At 30.5% G+C, this 23,551-nt stretch overlaps 1 protein-coding gene across 3 annotated transcripts; it reads right to left on the bottom strand.

Moving 5' to 3' along the window:
* Nucleotides 1–1,072: 1,072 nt before the first annotated feature.
* Gk2 (Glycerol kinase 2) lies at nt 1,073–21,713 on the bottom strand. Of its 3 annotated transcripts, none has more exons than XM_065504793.1 (3): nt 21,377–21,713; nt 3,259–3,957; nt 1,073–3,067 (listed from the first exon to the last, which is right to left on the bottom strand). In XM_065504793.1, exons 2-3 carry the CDS (start codon nt 3,899–3,901, stop codon nt 1,962–1,964), a joined length of 1,749 nt encoding a protein of 582 aa, XP_065360865.1. In that variant the 5' UTR covers nt 3,902–3,957; nt 21,377–21,713; the 3' UTR covers nt 1,073–1,961. The 3 variants fall into 3 exon arrangements, with proteins under 3 accessions (XP_065360865.1, XP_065360863.1, XP_065360864.1); XM_065504791.1 differs by lacking the exon at nt 21,377–21,713 and adding an exon at nt 17,433–17,622; XM_065504792.1 differs by lacking the exon at nt 21,377–21,713 and adding an exon at nt 8,368–8,477.
* Nucleotides 21,714–23,551: the final 1,838 nt, after the last annotated feature.

Below are 23,551 nucleotides of genomic sequence, written 5' to 3'. Positions count from 1 at the left end.
ATTTTGAGTTTTTCGTAGAAAATATAGATTTTTGGTTAGAAATATGAGTGATCACAGATGGAGCTTCTTTTCTCGATTAAACGCTTATTTACAGAGATATTGAGGATTTTAGATATTTTGAGTTTTTCGTAGGAAATATAGATTTTTGGTTAGAAATATGGGTGATCACAGATGGAGTTCCTTTTCTCGATTAAACGCTTATTTGCAAAGATATTGAGGATTTTAGATATTTTGAGTTTTTCGTAGAAAATATCGATTTTTGGTTAAAAATATGAGTGATCACAGATGGAGCTTCTTTTCTCGATTAAACGCTTATTTACAGAGACATTGAGGATTTTAGATATTTTGAGTTTTGCATAGAAAATATAAATTTTTGGTTAGAAATATGAGTGATCACAGATGGAGCTTCTTTTCTCGATTAAACGCTTATTTACAGAGATATTGAGGATTTTAGATATTTTGAGTTTTTCGTAGAAAATATAGATTTTTGGTTAGAAATATGGGTGATCACAGATGGAGCTTCTTTTCTCGATTAAACGCTTATTTGCAAAGATATTGAGGATTTAAGATATTTTAAGTTTTTCATAGAAAATATCGATTTTTGGTTGAAAATATGAGTGATCACAGATGGAGGTCCTTTTCTCGATTAAACGCTTATTTACAAAGATATTGAGGATTTTAGATATTTTGAGTTTTTCATAGAAAATATCGATTTTTGGTCGGAAATATGTGTGATCACAAATGGAGCCTCTTTTCTCGATTAAACGCTTATTTACAAAGATATTGAAGATTTTAGATATTTTGAGTTTTTCATAGAAAATATCGATTTTTGGTTAGAAATATGGGTGATCACAGATGAAGTTCCTTTTTTCGATTAAACGCTTATTTGCAAAGATATTGAGGATTTAAGATATTTTAAGTTTTGCATAGAAAATATCGATTTTTTCTTAGAAATATGAGTGATCACAAATGGAGTCCCATTTCTCGATTAAACGCTTATTTACAAAGTTATTGAGGATTTTAGATATTTTGAGTTTTGTATAGAAAATTATAATAAAAATAACTTGAACACTTTTGATATAAAATTAAAGGCTTTTTAAACTTTATTTCATCAATCATTATTTCTCTTTTTGTATAGATATAAACTAGTAATAACGTTATAAATATAAGTATTCATTTATTTCTTATTATTTACAATAATAATAGTTATAAAAAAGCAATAAAAGGATAAACATACTAAATATTAACATTCTAAAGAAAACATATGGTCATAAAGTTTTACTGTTTATTATACATACGTAAATGTTGTATACATTTTTTATCACAAATAGTTGGCTATAATTAAAAACTAAACAAAATAAAATAATAGAAGTATATAACAAGATAAAAATTATAAAAAATGTCATTAACAGTTTAAAAAATTCAATTATGTACAATTAAATACTTTCTAAGTACACGAATTTTATTCAAATATGTAACTATTAAGTAGACTTATGTGTAATAAAAGAAAACTGAGCAATTTCGAAATGTTATAAAAAGGATAAGTTTAAAATTGAGTTGATTAATAACAGTGATCGCCTCCTAAAATAATTAAGCAATTCATTTAGTAGTAAAGTGTTTGGATTTCTGCCCCTCCGATTGCATAGAAATTCCGAGTATACATTTTACTTTTAGCATTCCGAAATATGGTTAATTTTTCACAAAAATATCCAAGATGTCCAAGTTTAGAGGGCTGTAAAATATAAACTAGGCTTGGAATATATGAACGTCATAAAAAGCGCAACTAAGAGTAGAAGACAAGAAATTCAACTCTCTTTTTGGGTCAATGGAATTTCGGAATAATTCAATGTTGTTTTGCTATATGTAAACTTTGTTCTTAATTTCAAAAAATTAAATTCTACTGATCTTTCTTATTAAACATATCGAAACGCACCCCTTTTTCTTCCTTTTTAATTGATTGTCTATGGCTTTAGATTTCTTAAAGAGTGTGCCAACATGGCAAACGTAGCTATAAGGAATAAACTACCAGGTACTGATGACAACATGCGGTATCTTTCTTCAGTCATATGTTTCGATTTGCCACGATCGGCCCAATCGAAACTACGCTCTACAGCCTTCTTCCATTTGCCATATCGTTGGGCGCGCTCTTCATCTGTGCTCGTTGGCAAAAAGGTATCATAATAAATATTATCATAATGTCTTTTATCAGGATCAAATTTACACAATTCTATGCCCTCGGCCTGAGCAGCACACATGGCCGCACCAAAGGCTGTCGAATCTAAGAGTTGTGACCGAAATACTGGTACACCGGCAGTATCAGCTTGCAATTGCATTAGAACATTATTAGAGGATAAGGCACCATCGGCATGTAGTTTATTGAATTTAAAGCCACCCTCTTTGTACATACACTCCAAAATATCTCTGGATTGAAAGCAAATGGCTTCGAGGGCGGCCCTCACCACATGATGTTTCGTGGTGAATTGTGTTAGACCTATAATCATGCCACGGGCATCTTTACGCCAGTAGGGGGCATAGAGACCAGTAAAGGCGGGCACAAAGTAAACATCTCCTGTTGTTTGTACGGCTTCGGCATACTTTTCAGCATCTGAGGCATTTGGCACTATGCGTACTTTATTTTGTAGCCATTCCAGGGCATGTCCGGCCACCGCCACCGAACCTTCTAAGGCGTATACTGGCGGCATATTTGGTCCCAATTTATAGGCCACTGTGGTCAATAGACCCCTAGAGGATATCACTGGTGTTGTGCCCGTATTGCAGAGTAAAAAGCAACCGGATCTGTAGGTATTTTTAGTTTGACCTGGTTTAATGCACATTTGTCCCAGCAGAGAAGCTTGTTGATTTCCCAATATACCACTAATGGGCATGCCTTTGAGTACGGAACGATCATCCAAAACTTTGCCATAGATTTCTGAGCAACTTCTAATATCGGGCAGCATGTCAGTGTGTATGGAAAAGGTTTTCAGTAGAACTGGATCCCATTCTAGGGTCTCAATATTCATGAGCATGGTACGTGAAGCATTGGTGACATCGGTTATGTGTAGAGCACCTGTTTTAAAGGGAATTTTTGAAAGTTAAATTAGTTTTAATAAAACAAAATGATGATGAAGTTGATGAAAGGACACATTTGAAGCTGTTTATAAAATATTGAAATATTTCTGTCTTTTTTTAAAGCTTTGTGCCTTGGATTAATGATTTTGAAATTCTTCTTGAGTTTCTTAAACTCTTTGCACCACTCACCCTTGGTTAAATTCCAAACTATCCAGCTGTCTATGGTGCCCGCCTTACAACGTTTCTCCCGACATGCCTTACGCACCGCCGCCACATTATCCTTAAGCCATCTGATCTTTAGAGCCGAAAAGTATGGTGACACCGGCAGACCCACAATATTTTTAAAATGATTTTTATTCTGTTCCGGTATTTTGGCCAAGATTTGATCTACGGTGGTAGTGGTGCGTATGTCATTCCAAATAATGGCATTATATAAAGGTTTTCCTGTGATGCTATCCCAGACTACGGTAGTTTCTCGCTGATTTGTTATGCCTATCGTGAAAATGTCTTCCTTGCGGTAGCCCAACAAAGGCAGCTTACTAACGGCCACCTCACAGCAGCGATAGATATTGTTGATGATGGCAATGGGGTCCTGTTCGAACCAGCCGTCTTTCACAGTCAGCATTTGTTTTTCAATACGATGGCTGGCAATTTCCTTAAACTCCGGCGTGGTGTAAATTGAAAAGCTTACCGTGTTTGTACCCTCATCGATAACACCCACCAGACGATTTAAGCTTAAAGATGATTTGCGAAAATCTCCTCCTCTTCGAAAGGGCACCTCAGCACTAGAACTGGGCTTGGGGGTGGTTGGTACATTTTTGCCTTCAGTCATTTCGTCGCCGGTATCCTCTAAATCACTAGTATGAGCCTCAGAGTCTCCAGAAGTTTCTAAAATTTTATTTAGAATTGTTTTGTTGTGTTGGTCAATTAAAATTTGTTTATATTTTGTGGTTTTTTCTTAATTTTATAGATTAACCTTAAGATTATGTTAAAACAAGCAAGAAATGAAAATTAATACAGGCAAAATCACGCTCTAATAAAGTGAATAAAATATAAAAATATTAATTTTGAGTACTATTTTTAAAGTTTATTTTAGAAAGATGACCCCAAAATCTCAAATAAACCAACAACAATTTTAATCATGTTTTCGTTTTTTAAACTAGACTTATGTATTATGAGATTAAGCATCGTTTTAATGAATTAGTTATATATTTCTAAATAAAGAATAAAGTAAACAGGCCCCCTGATAGTATCGTGTTAAAACCAGTTTGGTTGTTTACCCAAAAATAAAATTTTATTTGTTTTTAAATTTAAAACACAAATACAGCCATTAATATTTACTGCAGTCTATAGCTCATTTGCTGCAAGAGCACATCAAAACCAATCAAATATTTTTCGAAAAAACTTCTATAAAAAAAATAAAATAAAAACATTATTTTTGAGTTATGCTGTTATTTAACCAAATGGGCAATATTTACACAAGTTACTAACCAAACAATTGACTAAAGTATAAACATATTGTTGTTTTAATACATTTTAAATGATAACACTCTAAAATGTCTACAGATTGTTGAAATAGAAATTAATTTAGCCAGATTTAAAGACCTCTTCACAACGGTGAATATAGAAAATGATAATTTTTAGCAGTAAAAAGCTTTTTACACAGACGAGTTAATGTTAAGAAATTTTTGGAATGTTCTAAAAATACTTAATTTTGAATCACTATCATTATCTTTAATTGTTTAATATTTGGTCTAAGGGTAAATATTTAGCCTACTTACATACAAATTCATAAGATTCCCATCTAATCTTATAACTATTATGAGTCACGCTGTTATCTTAATCACACAAAAGCTAATTTATGTATGTACGAGTACTTTATAACCAATTTAGGTTATTTATTAGATTAATCGAAAACAATGACAATCAGAACTAGAACTAAGCAAAGAATTGTTAGTCCCGGTCCACACTGTGAAACATTTGCTGCAAAACATTTTTAAATTCTCTTTTGATACTGCATTCGTATCCACACAGTGAAGTTTTTGCTTTTCAGTTTTTGACATTTCTGCACAAAAAGAATAATGTAGATGACATACTCAACAAAAACTGCATGTACATGAAACAAAGTTGTCTTTTATATTCCTCTTTCCACTTTCATCAATAAATTCAAATGTTTTGCAGCAAATGTTTCACAGTACGGACGGGGACTTACTTGTTTCGTTTTGATTTGTTTCTTGGCCTAAAATAACGCCATCACCAATTACAACTTACACCTAAGAAAGAGTCTCGACCAAGAACTGCCACATCGTCCTATACCTTAGTATAGGAAGTTGGAATTCTAGAAACTCAACTACTGAGCTTTATGGTCTCTACCAAAATCCAACTTGAGTTTTGTTTGGTACTCCAAAACGAAAAATTATAACCAAAACTAATGCATGACGTCAATGCAAAAACATCGAGAAACCGTAACGCGGTACAGTTAGACGACGCCAACTATTAAGCAATGCGAGTGACATGGAATCCCCCGAAGGCAGCGAAAAGAGGACGGTCTGATTGCCCTTAAGCGATAATGACAATGACCCAGAGCTGAATTACGACTGGCACTGATAATTACAATAGATGAAGAGGAAATAGATTATGTAACCACTTTTGAATACCTTGGAAGTGTTATCAAAAGCGATGTGGAAAACCGCTTGGAAAAGATTAAGGTCAGTTTTGCAATGCTACGGACGATCAGGCTGTCCAACTCAATTAACATCCTAACTAAAATACGCATTTTTGATTCGTGTGTTAAATCAACTCTCTTGTACGGCTGCGATACATGGTTTGTAACAAAAGAATTAACGAAAAAATTAAAACCTTCATCAATAGATGTCTACGATACATTCTAAGAGTATGGTGGCCTCAAACTATCTGCATCGTCAATTTACTAGAAAGAACTGGACAAATCCCTATGTGCATGGAAATAAAAAGGAGAAATTATAGCTGGTTAGGACATACATTGAGAAAAAATACTGATGAAATCCCACACGCAGTATTACAATACAAACGCGGGTTCCTTTGGGAAGACCTAAGGATACATGGAGAAGAACTGTTTGCAGGGAAACAAATAAATCATTTACCCAATTACGATACATAGCTAGAGACAGAACATAATGGAAGAACTATATCAAAACTATAATTTGTGATTAGACTAAGTTCTCTATTATATATATTTTTAAATACAAAATTATAAATAAAGAACATGTCAAAATAACAATAATAATGTCACTTGATATGCTGCAAATTATGTCGAACATTTTGAATACAACACTGTATTGTGTCATCGCTTAATTGTGTCTTCGCTTAATGGTGTCTTCGCTTAATGTCTTCCTTCGTCAATGTATATTCAACAACGTTGGCGATTCAAAACGGTAACACTAAATTGCAATATTTTGGTAACAGCATTTGCAGTTATTTAGGTTGATCATTCCATAACTGGTGCGGCTAAAAGACAAGGCTTCACGGGGCGAAACCGGTACTCAGAGGTGCACGGACCTCATTCCTGGGAAGATTTGAGTCTTATCGAAGACTACGGGAGTCAGTGGCCCAAATACGGGAACAAGATCGTTGGTTTAAGTACTGATGTTTGTGATAGTGTCAGACTTCGGGACACTAAATGTATGTTACTAGGTGTTGTTTGCCGAATCAACAAGGCCACTGAAATTAGCAGATAGCAATTGGCGGTGTACTCAGGAAATGTATTATTGTAGTGACATTCGTGATATATGTACTTGTTTTGGGCTTGGTTAAGATAAGATTCTAAGACGATGCAGATATGTTCGCCCTTCTGTATATCTGTTGAAAACACGATAGGGTCCAAATGAAAGAAGCTATCTGGATGAAATTTTCCTCAAATAAGGTTTGTTTGGTGTTGAAAATGGGCAATATCGGTCCAAGATTTCATCTAGCCCCCATACAAATGTACCCCCGGCATACGGTTTAAGCAGTTATAAATATGTTGAGTATGCGGCAACGCTCACAAAATTGTGCACAAATTAGTTCTAAGTACTCTGAAATTATGCTGTAAAGTATGGCTAAAATCGGCAAACATTTGTCACTAGTCCCCATACTAGTTCCCCCTCAGAAAATGACTTGAACTTTCATAATTGTCTTATAATAATTAATATCGTAATGAAATTGGACATAAACAATTTTATATGAACCTAAATCTTTCTAACAACTTTTGTGAGGATCGGACCATAATTGATCTCACCCCCATATAACGCCTATAATAAAAATGTAATTTATTGTCACATATTTATGGTGGAAATACAAGATTAGGCATAGCCGAATCCGTCTTTCACGGGAAAATATTTGTTCTACAAATAAAATACATACTTATGTACTAAAAATGTCTCTATCATTACTAAACTAAATTACCAATATCTATTCTATCAAAGTACACACACCCACAATATATAAAATCTACATATTTTGCAAGGTACACTAAGTGCATTTTATTCTAATCAAACCCTAAAATATTTGCACTATCCAAACAAAATATCACTGTATTATCACACCAATAAAACAAATTTTGTTAATATCGTCTATATCTTCACATTAAGCGGTCTTTAAAGAGCCACTCTACAATCTATATCAGATTCGACTTTGGAACATAAATTTTAATCTGAAAACTTTTGAACCGTACCTCTTTCAATTGTTCCCTATATAAAAACTACACATGTTATTTTACCCAAAATACAAACAGAAAACATAAATGGAGTACAATCTTAATTTCGAAAAAAGGCTTATCAGGCGGCAAACAAAAATAAAAAAATGTCAATAAAAAAATTATACAAATACAGGCATATAAATTGTTCTATACATAAATATTTTACTATATATACTCGGGGGTATATAAAACAAAACATACTAGCATATAAATAATGGGCGAAATAAATAAAATGAAACTTTTTGGACAAAGTTCAAAATAAAAATTAACTTTTTTTACAATTTAAAACAAAAAAAACCAAAGAAAAATTATGACTATATAGACAAAAATACATGCATAAGGGGATATACAATACAAATGAAAAGTGCATATAAATTGTAAAATTATTGCGTTTGTTTTTAGCACAAACATGACAAAGTAATAATGAAATAAACAAATAAAAGAAAATAAATAACAAAATTTTATAAATTACTGTATTAAGGGTCTAGTCATAGCAAAAGTAGCTTTACAATACTAAAGTAAGTATCTTTACAATTTGGGCTTAAATTCTAATAAATCTGACTTAAAATTCAAATAACACCTACTTTTTTCTATAAAACTTTAAACCAATTTTATGAACTGCAGGTTTGTTTAACGTGGTTTCGGGGACTTTTTTTTATATATTCCAAATGAATATTCGTTGTTGTCGCTTTTTGTTTTAATTATAAATGCAATTTGTTTTGTTTTTTTATATATATTGTGTAAATTTCACTGTTTCTCACAAAAAAAAACAATACATAAAATTATAACAGCTAAATTATTCACTTGTTTAATGCAATAAATATATTTTGTTTATTCGCTTTTCTTTTTTTTTCAACTAAAAATTCAGTATGTTTTGAAGTCACCACACACCACGTCCGCGTTGTTTAAAAGTCGTTGAGTATCTGGAGTGAAACAACCAGACAAAAAATTATTCCAAAAAAAACAAGACTTTATTTTCAATAAACAATATATTGAGTAACAAGAAAACCGGCTGGTCTGTGTGTTATCAGCCAACGAAATTGAAATTGAAAGCAAACATACTCAAAGGTAGTAGACCCAATATTGCTGGCTCTCACAGAAGTTTTATTTTATTAAGAAGCCAACAAACAAACAAAAAAATAAAGAATTATAATAAAGAGTCTTTAAATAATTTCAGAAAACAAAGTAAATAGTACTCTAAATATTGGTTTAGGGTAACTGTAATTTCAATACAGTTACCCTGTATTTTTTCCAGAGATCTTTGAAATGTTTTTCATTTGATATCTAAGATATGTATATGACTTTGTAATTGAGATGTGTGTCGATTTTCCCGATTTTAAATAGCAATGAAATCAGTACCATGACCGATATATTGTGTATCATTTAAGTTTGTAAGTTATTTGGCGACATCGGAAATTAGATTTCAACAGACAGACGGACTTCGATAAAATACAAGGTGGCGCAAAAGTAATCCTCCTATCAGAAAATGATATAAATTTTGCGATTGGCCCCTAATGTCAGTTCTGTTTTGACATTTGTGTAGTAAACACATGCGAAATACACGTTGTTACGCTACACTGCTCCAGAACGCGGAATATTGCTGACTATTTATTTGACCAATAATCGGTCGGTGACTTTGGCACAACGTGAATTTCGTAGCAGATGAGTGATGAGGCCCATTTCCATCTTAGCGGGTACGTAAATAAGCAAAATTAACGCTTCTGGGGCACTGAAAGCTTCTTGGATGGATAGTTTAGAGGGAAGTTAATTTTTAAAAACTCGAAAATCATGATTAACATTTTTTTGTCCTCTGCCAGGGATCGAACCTGGTGTTAAAACCTATTTAGAATGAAGTGGTTGAAAAGTTTTGCCTCACCCTCTTTAAAGTCCAGACAAAGCCCCGTCCCACTAATATTTGTTTCGATCAATGCAGAACGCTCTCTCTGGGATACGCTTCACTTTGGAACAGAGTATCCGAAATTGGCTTGATTAGTTTTTGGCCTCAAAAGATGAGCAGTTTTTTTTGGCTCGCAATCCATATGTTACCAGAAAGATGGGAAAATGTCATAGCTAAATTTATATTGTACAAATGTTTCAAAGTAAAAGCTACAAATTTTAAAAAATCCCACATTTTGTCATACTATTCAGTCAAATTTTAACCGAATATTGGTATTAGGCCGATTTCTTTCCTAATCCGAAAGTCGGACTCTACTATAAACTGTAAATTCCCAGAAGTAATATCCTTAGATAAGGGGAAACTTATGATATTTGGGGGATTGCATACTGCACATTGTGGTCTTAGATACTTTCAGTACGCTTCTACAAGACTGGGTTACAAACCTCGGAAGATATCATGTAGAACGTAGCTTCTCAATCATAAGTTGATCCTAATGATTATTAGTAGTCATAATATGATCATGTGTAATAATATGTTTCTGATTGTGGTACGCAAAAGGTACTTTCTTCTTTTCTTCTGATGGTACTTTGAATATGAAAACATAATCCCAATTGAAGAGCACAAAAGGAGCCGAAGGAATTTAATGGTACCTTTTTTAGGCTATTTTTTTATCATTTAAATTAATGAAACTATAAATATGACATTTGGTATATAAGTAAGAGCTCGCTATAGGTACTTTTTGCGTTAAAATGTACTTGTACTTGTTTTTTCAATATTAATGAACCTAGAGCGGAGTAATAACCCACAATAACCCAGGGGACAATGATATTTTTCAGTATTGTAAAATTAAACTTAAGAATTAAGTAGAGAAGGATTTAATGGTAACTTTTCTTAGTTCAAATGGTACTTTTTAAAATGTTTCTAAATTAATAAAGCTAAAAACATGATAAGGCTCATATGTTTCCCAATGAGCACTAACGCAATAGCTATTTAAATATGATTTAATAAAAAATTGATAGTGGCTTCTTTAAAGTATTGTCTACACAAGCAATTAGGTTTTTCAGAAGAAAATTTATTGCTTAAAACCCCGATTATATGCCTCTAAATCTGTTTGGAAACAACACTTTCTCCATTGTAGTTCTAGTGATCACATCACAATCACATACAAATTTAACATGACAAATCTACAACAGTTTACTTGCTTATGAACATAAATTGATAAACGTAACAAAAAAATTTCTAATATTTTTTGACAAAAACAATTGAAATCAACATCGATTTATAGTCAAACTTTTTTTATATATGTATGTACATCGGTATGTATAAATTTCGATCACTGATAAGAAGATACAGCGCCACACGTACCCAGTACAATACAATAATAATAATAATTCAAAGTCAAAACCATTTACAAACTCAAACTGACAAATGTTCTTCTATACAAATATATTGTTTTGTACTAAAACTAAATGACACATGTGTGTAAAAAAAAATATAAAAAGTAATATTTTTAATTGTAGCTAAAAATCGCAATAAAATAAAAGTAACACAATCAAAACTGATAAGATTTAGAAATGGAAATAGTGCAGGTTGTTGTAGAGACCAACCCACTAGATACGGAGGCTTTTTTATGTCATATTTTTTATAAACGATTGGCAAAGTATTTATGTCATAACTGACAATCAAATATAAAATTTAATCAATGAAAGTAAAACGCAAATAAAGTATTTATGTATGTATTTTGGGGAACATTGTCTATTATTTGACAAACATTTCATAAACATAGGTAGTAATTTATGTGAAACACTATTCAAAAAAATCATACTAAATTTAAGTTTAGTTTGGCTGACAATTAAACAGTTGTAGATTAGTTCTGTTAATATGTAATATGAAAATATTATGATAAGTACTTTTAAATATAAACATTTTGTATTTTACATATCGTCACCTAAAATGCAAAATAACGTAACATCACTTCAAAAATGTTTAAAGTGATGGACAAAAAACCATTGCAAAATTAAAAGTATCTATGATATGAACTTAAATTATCCCATTTGATAATTAAACAGAATGAAAAATACATTTGAGGAGCCTCAGAACAAAAAGTACTTTTTCGATTTTTTTACAAATTGATTTTTTGGTATTTTTATAATATTTGGGTTGAAATCTTCTAGAAAAAACCAATTTCCCAAAATTTTTAAATTTTCAAAAAAAGTACCTTTAGATTTTTGGTATTTTTGTTGTTACGTTATTTTGCATTTTAGGTGACGTTATATAATTTTTAATTTATATTTAAAATTTTGCGTCAATTTGTTTTCCACAAATAGCTTGTTAATCAAATTCTAATTGATAAGCCTGTGATTTTAAATTATTTTTAATTACTAAGAGTTAAGCTCTTTAATATTCTTACAATATGGTTGCCATGGAATTTTTAATCAAAAACTTAAGGTTGACAACCGACCTTAGACAATATATTTTAGGCTCTAAACATTTCTTTAGAATAAATTAAAAAACAAAACAAAATAAGTGAATCGTTTAAAAAAAGAATCTAGCCAAATGTTTCACTTGATTTAGAAAAAATACTTGATTTGAAATTTGTTTTAATCTGCCTTTATTCTTATAATTTGAAAATTTGTATATAAAAGAGTAACATTAATGAATGATTGACTGACATCGCCCAGCCCAAATGCCAAAAGGTAGAGACATCAAATTGGACTATACGTTCCCCTCTCCCTATGTACATAGATCTACTAAGAAGGGATTTTTCAAAGTTCGAAGATTTAGGGGGTAAAAACTGGTAAATTCTGTACACTTATATCTTCTAAACTAACTAACTTTTTCTACTTGAAAATTTATTTGGTCTATTTTTGCAATTGGAACATTTTAAGGGAGAGAACGGGTACTTTTTTGCAACCCAAGTATTTTTTAAACCAATAAACATAGAAATAAATTTCAAATAGTATCCTTTTCTTATTTAAATGATAACAAATATATGTTTGGTACTTTTTGAAAATTCCAACAATTAAAGGGGTAAAAATTTGATTTACTTTTGGTACTTTTTCGACAAAGACAATGGAGACAAAAAAGTACAAAAGAGGAATAAAAACGAGAGAACACATTTTAATCGAAATTATCATACAAAAATTAACTAATAGGATGCTATTTGGAACTCGAGTAGGAATGTAGATAAATCCAATCCAATTCAATCTGTTATCATTCATATTGTTACGTTTTAACCTTTTCAAAACGTTGGTTTATTTCCTTTAAATAAACCGGATACTTTTGATTGCAAATAAAAGCCGTTAATAGTTTGAAAATTGTAACAACTCTTTATTTATTTAAAATGTACAATGAATTAAATAGTCACTCAATGTTTTGTTTTTATACACGTTTATAAATTCTCAGAAATACAGACACACTTTATAATGTACACGAATTTACTTGAAAAATATAACACACTTTAAGGCACTCAGTTGATGTTTATTCGAAAAGCGTCTCTGATAAACTCACTCACGACTGCAACCTCTGCCACTATTTATAACACTGCCATCTGCACTCCAGATTGTTCTTTTACTGTCAAAATTCGAATATTCTAGATCTTACTAATACATACGCCATCTGTGGTGTACTTTCTACAATGTTCTTTAACTGAATATTCGAATACAGCGTTGCCAACTTACGATCAAATCAAGTGAAAGCTTTTATTTAATAATGCCCACAGCTATGTTACAGTTTGCTATTACAGCACTGTTATTTGAAAGCATTATGCTACTTTTAAATCAGCCCTTAAAATCGTTATATTTGAATTCAAGTACAATTTCGTAACAATATTTTATACCAAAAATCAATTTTCAAATTTCTTGTAGACAAATCCGAGTACTTTTGGTACTTTTTTAAAATGTGAATACAGATTTGAAGCGTTTGAGAAAATGTCCGCAAAATGGAGTATTTTGAAAATTCAAGAGTATTTAAGAACAGGTAATTGTATTTTTTCAATATTATAAATTATTAAATCATCAGAGTGAAGATAGAACTAAGTGTACTTTTTCGTTCTTATAATGGTACTTTTTGAATTTTTTTAATAAGAATACTATGGGGTTAATTATTGGTACTTTTTCTTTATTCTTCTTTCAAGAATTGTTTTTTAAACTGCCGCAAATAATACAAAACCAATTAATTAATATGCCCTTCTATTGTTCTAATGAAGAGTTCAGCAAAACAATTATTGTTGTTAATTTATTAGTCACAAGACTAGACTAGACACGTTTCTTGTGTTTTAACAGCAGCTTGCGAAATTCCAGCCAAAATATTTTTTTTTATTTATTTACAAACAAATACTATATGAAAATAAACACTGAAACGAACCGGTTAATTAAGTAGAAATAAATTTAGGTAAATTAAGTGGTTTTTTCAAAACAAAATTATAAAAAATGTAAACCAAAATAAAATAAAAACAAATCAAAAAACGAGAGACAAACAAATACAACTACATTGTTTTATATTTATAGTTTACTAAAGGGAAATACTAATTGGTTGAATTTATTTTTAAATAAATGCATTAAAGAAGCAGCATTTTTAGCTAATTTTCGCGTGTGACCTTTAATCAATAACAAAGAAGTAAAATTTATTCAAAAACCAAAAATTATAGCAGTTAAATGAGTAGTATTTAATCAGTTTTCAATATATTAGTTGCAATATAAGTTATAATTTCTTTGGAGAGATCCATTCCATTAGTATAAATTTTCAGCCAGCTAGATCTTTTCGTTTGGACCCTATCGTGTTATGAGAACCCAGAATATATATACTTTTGTGTTACAAACGGAGTGACAAAATTAATTTCTCCCTCATCTTTTTTTAATGCTGGTTATCTTGGTCGAATAATCTTCTCCTTTTAGAAGAATCCAAATACAATTTAAGAAGCAGTGATGGGATTACATTTGTAAGACGACCGAATTGAAAGCTACTAATATAACTGGAAACGATGTTATATATCCATTCACTTAGGAAAATATGACCCTAGTTTGGAGATTCCAGCACCACAATGACCCCAAACACACCTCTAGGATTGTAACCGAGTAGTTACAATCCAATGAGGTACGTATTTTGAACTGGCCAGAACTCAATACCATAGAAAAGATATCGAGGGCCTATATTCAAAACCCTCTATCTTAAAAAACACAACTTTTCAGGAGAGCCAAAGAACGGTTTTTTTCGTGTAGTACTTGAGTTATTAAAATTCGGTATTACAATATTTTTTTTTAAAGCAACTACAGGATCTCACAAATAATTGGTTGCAAAATATTCAATGTGTTTGTATGATGATCAGATAGAGGGTTTTGCTTTTTAATAAAATTTAATTATTTTGATTTCATTTATGCCATCTGTCAGTTTTTAACGTGATTTATTTAAGATAAAGGCTAATAATACAACGTAAGATAAAAAATTAACAATAAACAATATTAAACAAAAAGTTATAGAAAAAATTATTTTTTTTTTTGCTATTTTAAGATTGGTGTAAATTATCCTAAAATAATAGATGACACTTTAAAAGTAGACACTTTTTAAAGCAAACAAATGCAAATAAAACAGTAAAACAAATATGTTTGTTATGAAATTCACACCATAGATGAGGGCTGTTTTATTGAATATTTTACCATCATAAAGTCATTTTCGTCAAAATCAAAGATAGAGGGTTTTGAATATAGGCCCTCGATATGGGAATCGTATGAAAAATGCGAGATTTTTTCAAATTTTTAGCTTTTTTTTTTTGAAAGTTTAGAAAGTTTTCTGGCAAAATATGGATTCCGAGCCAAAAGATCTGCTCATCTTTTAAAGCCTAGAACGAATGAAGCTTACATCGGATATTCTGTACCGAAGTGAATCGATATCCCAGAGAGAGCGTTCTGCATCGATAGAAACAAATAGTAGTCGGACAGGGAAAGGACTAGAGTATAAGGCGGATGGTGCAAAACCACATCTTCGAATAATTTGCGTTGGGTACAGGTTCCCTGTGATGGTCTCGCCAAATTTCAGCAGCTCATAGTAGATATGACCCTTTTGGTCCCACCATGCTTCACATGCGATCTCTTACGCTTCAGGTTATCGTAATGGATCCATTTTTAATCGCAAGTAATGATTTGGTGCAAAAATTATTTTCTTTTATAACGTTCAAGCAAGACGATTCTGTATGTCTGAAAATACAGAATCGTCTTTCAAGGTTTTTCAGCTTCAATTCGTATGGTACCAAATTTCCCTGCTTGATTGAGTAGCTCCCAATGATTTTGCAAGCTCTTGGAGTAATGCCTTCAGTTCATGGTCTTCAAACTTTTTTGGCTGGTCTTGACAATCTTTGTCTTCCCTTATCAAAATCACCACTTCTGAATCGAACAAAACATCTCTTACACATTGAAACCAATGGAACGTATTCAGCATAAGCTTTGGTGAGCAATCGGTGTGCTTCAACAGCTCTTTTTTCAAATTAAAGAAGTAAAGCTTCCCGCATATGAAGTTGACACAAAATTCGACATGTTCGAAGCAAAAAGAAATATTCAGGGTTATTCCTGTTCTCACTTTCACCATTCACCTTATTTTTGAAAGCACAATTACAACAAAAGTATCTAATTTTTTCAGAATTTCTTATTAGAAATGTTTACACGTAATTTGTTTAACCTTAATTATATAATTTTCGAAATTTTATGCTTTCAAAAATAGGGTGAATGGTGAAAGTGAGAACAGGAATTGCCATGATTGTTTACTCACTTAGTTATTGAATATTAATAACTAAGTGAGAATGACAGATATTTACCCTTTAAAAATGACATAAAAGTTATTAAAAACAAAAGCCGCTTATACACCCAATGTATCTGGATTTCTAAGTCATTAATATAAACAATATGGACATCTAATGATAGACATTTCAAAGACCTTTCCAACGATGTATATAAAGACAAAGAAATTTGTACCAAAAAGGGGTCAAAATCGGGAAAAATGTTTTTACCTAATTTTTTCACCCAATAGCCACTGTATATGACCGGTTTTAAACACTTCTATATAATAATTTTCTCATTGGGAGAGATTTCATTGTTTACAACAGAATAATTTTATGGTAAATTACATGTTGTTTCACTTTAATTGGAATTAACCCACACAACTTTTTATTGAATCGAAGGGAAATTACATTTTTCACTACCGAACAATCTAAATAATTTAAACACTTAGAGGTACTGTTCATTTTATTGTTTTAATTAGTCAATTTACAATATGTAATATTATCATTATTGATAAAAAAAAAATAAAACGGGAAAAAAGAGATAGTGGTCATCGCAAACAAAGTATTAAATAAAACCAATAAAAAGTAAGGCAAACATACGAGATAATTCCAGCAAAGGCCAGTAAAGACTTACGAACAAACACTTCAAATTATAGGGCAGCGATAAGAAATCAATTGATTTTTTAAGAAATTACTCTGTTTCACACCATTTCTAGGTGAAATTGAGAAAATACAAGTTGAAATCAAAAAATCATTTTAGTGTTGACAAATTAATATTGAGACAAAACAAACTTAAATTGATTTTCAAAAAATTAAATTAGATTTCTGTTTTAAAATTTGTTTTTTTCACAATATAAGTTGGGATTTTCTCAATTTCAACTTGAAATGGTGTAAAACACTGCCCATTAAAGATTAAAATTCATCTATCATCTTTCTATTTATGAGAATTACAAAGGGCGCCAAATACTTTATATACAACTTACCCATTTTTGTAAATTTGTTACGATTTCGTTTCGAATTTTTTTTTTATTTTATATTTTTATTTAAGAGAAATTAAAAAGCGGAAGCGGATTTGTTGTTGACTCTACAGAGTGTTAACGGCAACTAAACGGATGACTATGAAATAGAAAATAACAATCAAACAAGCAAACAAATATTTATTGCGCTTAGTTTTTTCGTTACTTTTTTTTTGCACATTCTTAGAATATGATTAAAGATTACAAACCTTCTCTATAATGACAATAAAACGACAAAAGTTCGAAGGGGGAAAATAATTATTAACTTGTTTATCAACAATTAATTACGTAAATTCTGCTATAATTTTTTGTTATTAATCTATTTATTTTTTTTCTTATTTCAAAGCAAATAAATACACACTGTAAATGTAAATTTAAAAAGAAATCTTTAGAGAAAAAAATAATCGCGTGAGCATTTTGATTTATAAAACAGATGTTTTATTACATGTTAACAATTACATTATTATTTTGCGACTATTCTATTCTATTAACAATCAAAATCAAAAGAGCATAATAACAAAATTCTTTAAAAAGAGAGCTTTTATCTAACTAAAATATCAACAAAAACTATTGTAGGTTTTATTTTGTTCCTATTTTTGTTATTATTACATAATAATGTACATAAATACATGTAAAAAGTGTTTAGAGATTCCTAACCTTTCTTTTACCAACACAAGTTGAACCCACCACCTCATGTACCCTCTTTTTGAGCTCATCATACAACCCCCCTTTACCTTGTGTATGGTATATCTATTTTTAGCTGGACTTTATCAACCAAATTCTGTATTCCAATACTGTTTTCTACTCGTCAAATGCTAGTAATATTTAGTATGTATTCGTAATGTGTTTTGTAAGCAATATTATTGTGTTGTTTTTGCGGACGAGCCTTCCTTTTAGTTGTTGCTGATTGGTTGTGTTACTACGTTTGTGCAAAAATAGAAAAAACACAATCAACTGTTTAGAACTTGTCAGTGTACAGGTTTATCAGATTGTTTAAAAAACAGGCAGGGAAAAATCTAAAAAACTCGGTGCCTTTTTGAATCAAACACAGGTTTTTGGATAAAAAAATATTATTTTTCGACATAGTCTCTTTTGAGCACAATGTCCAACTTTGTCCAACGTTTCTTCAATTTTTTTATCCCTTCAAAGCAAAAAATTTGTCGAGGTTATCAAAATAGATATTTGTTTGCGATATGATTTCATAGTTGGAGTTAAATCTCTTTTTGCCGAAATATTTCTTCAGGTTTGGAACATGTGGGGACATGTGTACCCAAACGCTGCAGCAATATTTCTCATACTCAACTGATCATTCAAAATTAAAACCTCTGAGCCATGTGAGAAGGCTATGGCTTCCACAATCTCTCGCACTTTTAATCTCCAATTGAACAACACCTCGTGATTTTTTTCAATTGTTTCGGGTGTAGAGATCTCAACTGGGCGTCCAGAATGTTCGGCTTCTTCTGTGCTTGTACGGCCACAATGAAATTCAAATTTTACCATTGCAATTAATGGTGTAGGGCTTCCCATAGTATTTTTCAAGCTTAGCCTTTATTTGAATGCTTCTTTCATCAAATAATAAAGCTTAATAATGCCCAATCGCCAGAACTAAATCCCATAGAACACCTATGGGAAATTTTAGATGGCAAAAAACGGACTTAAAATTATATTGGGATTTACCATGCCATATTTTTTGAACTCGGTTTTTGTTTTTAATAACCTAAATGTCATTTTGAAGGATATATATCTGTCATTTATTCTGACTTAGTTATTGAACATTATAGCGTAAATAACAAAGTTTTTTTTTTAATTTTGTGACAACAAAGCGTTATATGCGGGAAGTTTTGCTTCTTTAATTTAAAAAAAAAAAAGCCGCTGAAGCTCATTGATTGCCAATCAAAATTAATGGTGAATGAGTTCCATCGGCGAAAGATGGTTTGTTCGGTTCAAAAGTGGTGATTTTGACACAGAAGATCGCCAGCCAAAAAATTATGAAGACCCAGAATTGGAGACATTACTTCATGAACATTGTTGTAAAACTCAACAAGAGCTTTAAAAATCATTGAGAGCTTCTCAAGCAGCAATTTCAAAACGTTTGCGAGCAGCAGGAGTCACCCAAAAGCAGATAAATTTGGTACCATACGAATAGAAGCCGATAGACCCTGAAATGATCCTGTATTTGATGGGATTAAAAGGGTCATATCTATAATGATCCGTTGAAATCTGGCCAGATCATCAAAGGAAACCTGTACCGAACGCAACTTATTGATTTGAAGCAAATTTTGACAGCAGTCAACTGACAGATGCCTGTTGACAGGAGCAGTTAAGAGCTGAGAAATTCAAAAAGTCGCGGACCATCCTCGTATTCCATCTTAAATGTTTTGATTTCATTTAAAAAGGTAAATTACGATATAAATATTGTTACGAAATTGTACTTGAATTCAAATATAACGATTTTAACGGCTGATTTAAAGTTGCATAATGCTATTTGAAAGCAGTGCCTCTCAAACTGTAACATATCTGTGGGCATTATTAACATTAAATAAAAGCTTTGAGTTGATCATTGATCGTAAGTATGGCAACGCTGAATATTTGCTGCGACTAGTATATTCGAATATTCGAGTTTTGACAGTTAAAGAACATTGTAGAAAGTTCACCAGAGATGGCGTTTGTATTCGAAAGCTCAAGACTTCGAATATATGAGCTTTGACAGTTAAAGAACAATCTAGAGTACAGATGGCAGTATTATAAATAGTGAATAGTTGCAGTCGTGAGTTGAGTTTATCAGAGACGCTATTCGAATAAACATCAACTGAGTGCCTTAAAGTGTGCTGTATTTTTCAAGTGAATTCGTGTACATTATAAAGTGTGTAAGTATTTCTGCGAATTTATAAACGTGTATAAAAAACACTGAGTGACTGTTTAATTCTCTTGTTGTACATTTTAAATAAATAAAGAGTTGTTACAATTTTCAAACTACTGCTTTTATTTGCAATCAAAAGTATCCGGTTTATTTAAAGGAAATAAACCAACGTTTTGAAAAGGTTAAAACGTAACAATATATTAGAATTCCATAGTAAAACAAAAGGTCGACGTTTCGACATTTTATTTAAATCGACTTTTTGGTCTATTTTCGACTTTTCGAATCTTAGTGTAAAAATACATGATTTCTTAATTTTTTCACTAACAATTTGTTTTTTACAATATTTTTCAATCTTTATCTTAAAGTATAACTTAGTGAAGGGTATATCGGTATATCTCTATTAATATATAATTTAGGGTTATCAATTTAAACCGATATTTTTTACTTTGCATTTTAAAAAAAAGGCTCAATAAAATTTAACTTTAACTTTACTTTGTGTTTGTAGACAAGTAATTTAAAATAATTACAAAAACTATGCGGTCGTATTTTTAGTGACATTTACTATTTTAGGTGATTTTCCAAAAATTTCCCCTAACATTTTAAAACCCACAATATTAAAAAATGTTTAATCTGGCAACTAGTTTGCCAAGCAAAATAAAATGTATTATTGGAAATTGCAATTCTAATAAGATTTTGTTTACAAAATAATTTAATATTATAAAACAAAACATTTATTTTAAATATAAAATAATTTAAATATAATCGAATATTATAAGGCAAAAGTAAATTAAACACAAAAATCAATAATGTTTTTGCATATGTAAATGCATACCTATAAGTTTATTAACCTTGACACTGATAATAACAAAGACTATAGGTATTTAAACAATAAAAGAAGATGCAGTCTCATAAGCAAAATGTATTAGTATTTTTAGCTTTTAATTTACATATAGAAATAAAATCAAAAAAGATGCGCAAAATTAAGAAAGCGTGCAAAAATAATTTCCTAAAATCAAAATAACAACAATAATAATTAAATGAAAATTCTTACCTTATTAAATAAATAATGATTTCAAATGCTGTTTGTTGACGTTGCAAATTGTATCTATATAATTCACTTTGTAGATATTTAAAACGTAAACAAATAATAGGTATCTTTTTTTTATTTATTTCACTGTGTATCTATAGAATACAAACTACAAACTCATACACAATCACTCTCCTCGCTCTTCTTCTATGTTTATTTCAACTATTTATTTGTTTTTGTTTATCATTTGATTTCATACCAGACGTGTTTCATTGAAAGACGAGCCCACTTTTTCTGTCTATATGTATTAAATTGTTGTTAGTGTTTTTTTTTATTTTTTTGTACCGTTAGCACGCCATTTGAGGTCACGTTTTTCTCAGCAAAATAAATTTCACAATTTAAAATTTTTCCAATAAATTTAACTTTTTATATTTATACACTTCGATTTGTAACACTTTTTAATAGAGCTTCTTAATAATTTATTATGAATTAATTTATTTTTACATAAATTTAATGCAGCACGTTCCACTTGACTTATTTTTTTAATCGCACATGATTTAATACAACAGCTGTTTAAAGTGTTGATAATTTAGCTACTTTTCGTCAAGTGTAGCGATTTTGCATCCAATTTAGCCGAGAAAAAAGGTATAATCAAGATGTATTACCAAGGTGGCAGCGTAACTACAACAATTACAACAATACAAGAACAATAGTCATTTTTGTTTGTGTAAAACCGTGTAAACTGTCAAAAAAAAATTCACAAAAACACGCTTTTATAAGTTTTTTTTAACACTTTTAAATATTTTATGCACTTAAAGCGATGACAAATGCTCACTTTTTTAAATATAAAATAATCGTTTGAATCTTATATCAAATTTAAAAATGTTTGTAAACAAGTTTTTGACATTTCACAAGGCAAATAATGAGTAGAGCAAAAAATAGTCAGCTGGCGTTACGCTGCCACCTAGTTAAATATGCCTTGGGTATAATAGCTTTAGTACGAATTCTAGCGATTTTTTGGTGCTTGAAAGAGGGATTTTTCGGATTTTTTTTTAAAAATCGGCTAATATTTCTGTAATTGTACACGTAGTGATCCTAATTTGTGTTATGTATGTTCTTTTTCAAGACTTTTGAGATTTTATTTTAAAAGCCATGTTAACATTTTTTAAATTCCGTTTCAAAATGTTTTTCGTCTATACGTTATCTGAGAGTTTTAAAATATTGTTACGAAATTGTACTTGAATTCAAATATAACGATTTTAAGGACTGATTTAAAAGTAGCATAATGCTTTCAAATAACAGTGCTGTAATAGCAAACTGTAACATATTTGTGGGCATTATTAAATAAAAGCTTTCTGTTGACCATTGATCTTAAGTTGGCAACGCTGTTTGAATTCGAATATTCAGTTAAAGAACATTGTAGAAAGTACACCACAGATGGCGTATGATCTAGAATATTCGAACTTTGACAGTTAAAGAGCAATCTAGAGTGCTGATGGCAGTGTTATAAATAGTGGCAGAGGTTGCAGTCGTGAGTGAGATTATCAGAGGCGCTTTTCGAATAAACATCAACTGAGTGCCTTATAGTGTGTTGTGTTTTTCAAGTAAATTCGTGTACATTATAAATTGTGTATTTCTGAGAATTTATAACCGTGTATAAAAAACATTGAGTGGCTATTTAATTATGTTGTTGTACATTTTAAAGAAATAAAGAGTTGTTACAATTTTCAAACTACTAAACGGCTTTTATTTGCAATCAAAAGTATCCGGTTTATTTAAAGGAAATAAACTGGCGTTTTGAAAAGGTTAAAACGTAACAATACTAATTATGTATATTTGTATAAATTAAATTTTTTTATAGATTTAATAAAGATATAAGATTAATAAATTTGCATATTTCTCATTTATATTTATTGCAAATTAAGTAATTTGATAATTTCGGTCGAAATTAAGTAATAATTTTTTATATCTTCCCATAATTTTTGGTATCTTCTGAACTAAGTTATGTTGATCAATATTAATTCGAAAAACAGAAAATATCTCTGTCTTTGTGTAAATACTCAAGGCCGTATTCATAAATAAATTTTAAATTTAAACAACGTTTTAAAATCAAATTTTGTATGGAAATTTTGCTTTAAAACATTTTTTAAATTTAAAATTTTTTATGAATACGGGGGTCAATGTTTTTATAACCATTCT

This window comes from Calliphora vicina, chromosome 3 (assembly GCF_958450345.1).
Source record: "Calliphora vicina chromosome 3, idCalVici1.1, whole genome shotgun sequence".
Lineage (NCBI taxonomy): Eukaryota > Metazoa > Arthropoda > Insecta > Diptera > Calliphoridae > Calliphora > Calliphora vicina.
This window is presented reverse-complemented; position numbering and strand designations above follow the sequence as displayed.

Coding starts and splice junctions, on each gene's coding strand:
- Gk2 (XM_065504791.1), bottom strand. Junction 3,068..3,258: donor AGTTTGGAATTTAACCAAGG/GTGAGTGGTGCA, acceptor CCTTTAAAACAG/GTGCTCTACACATAACCGAT.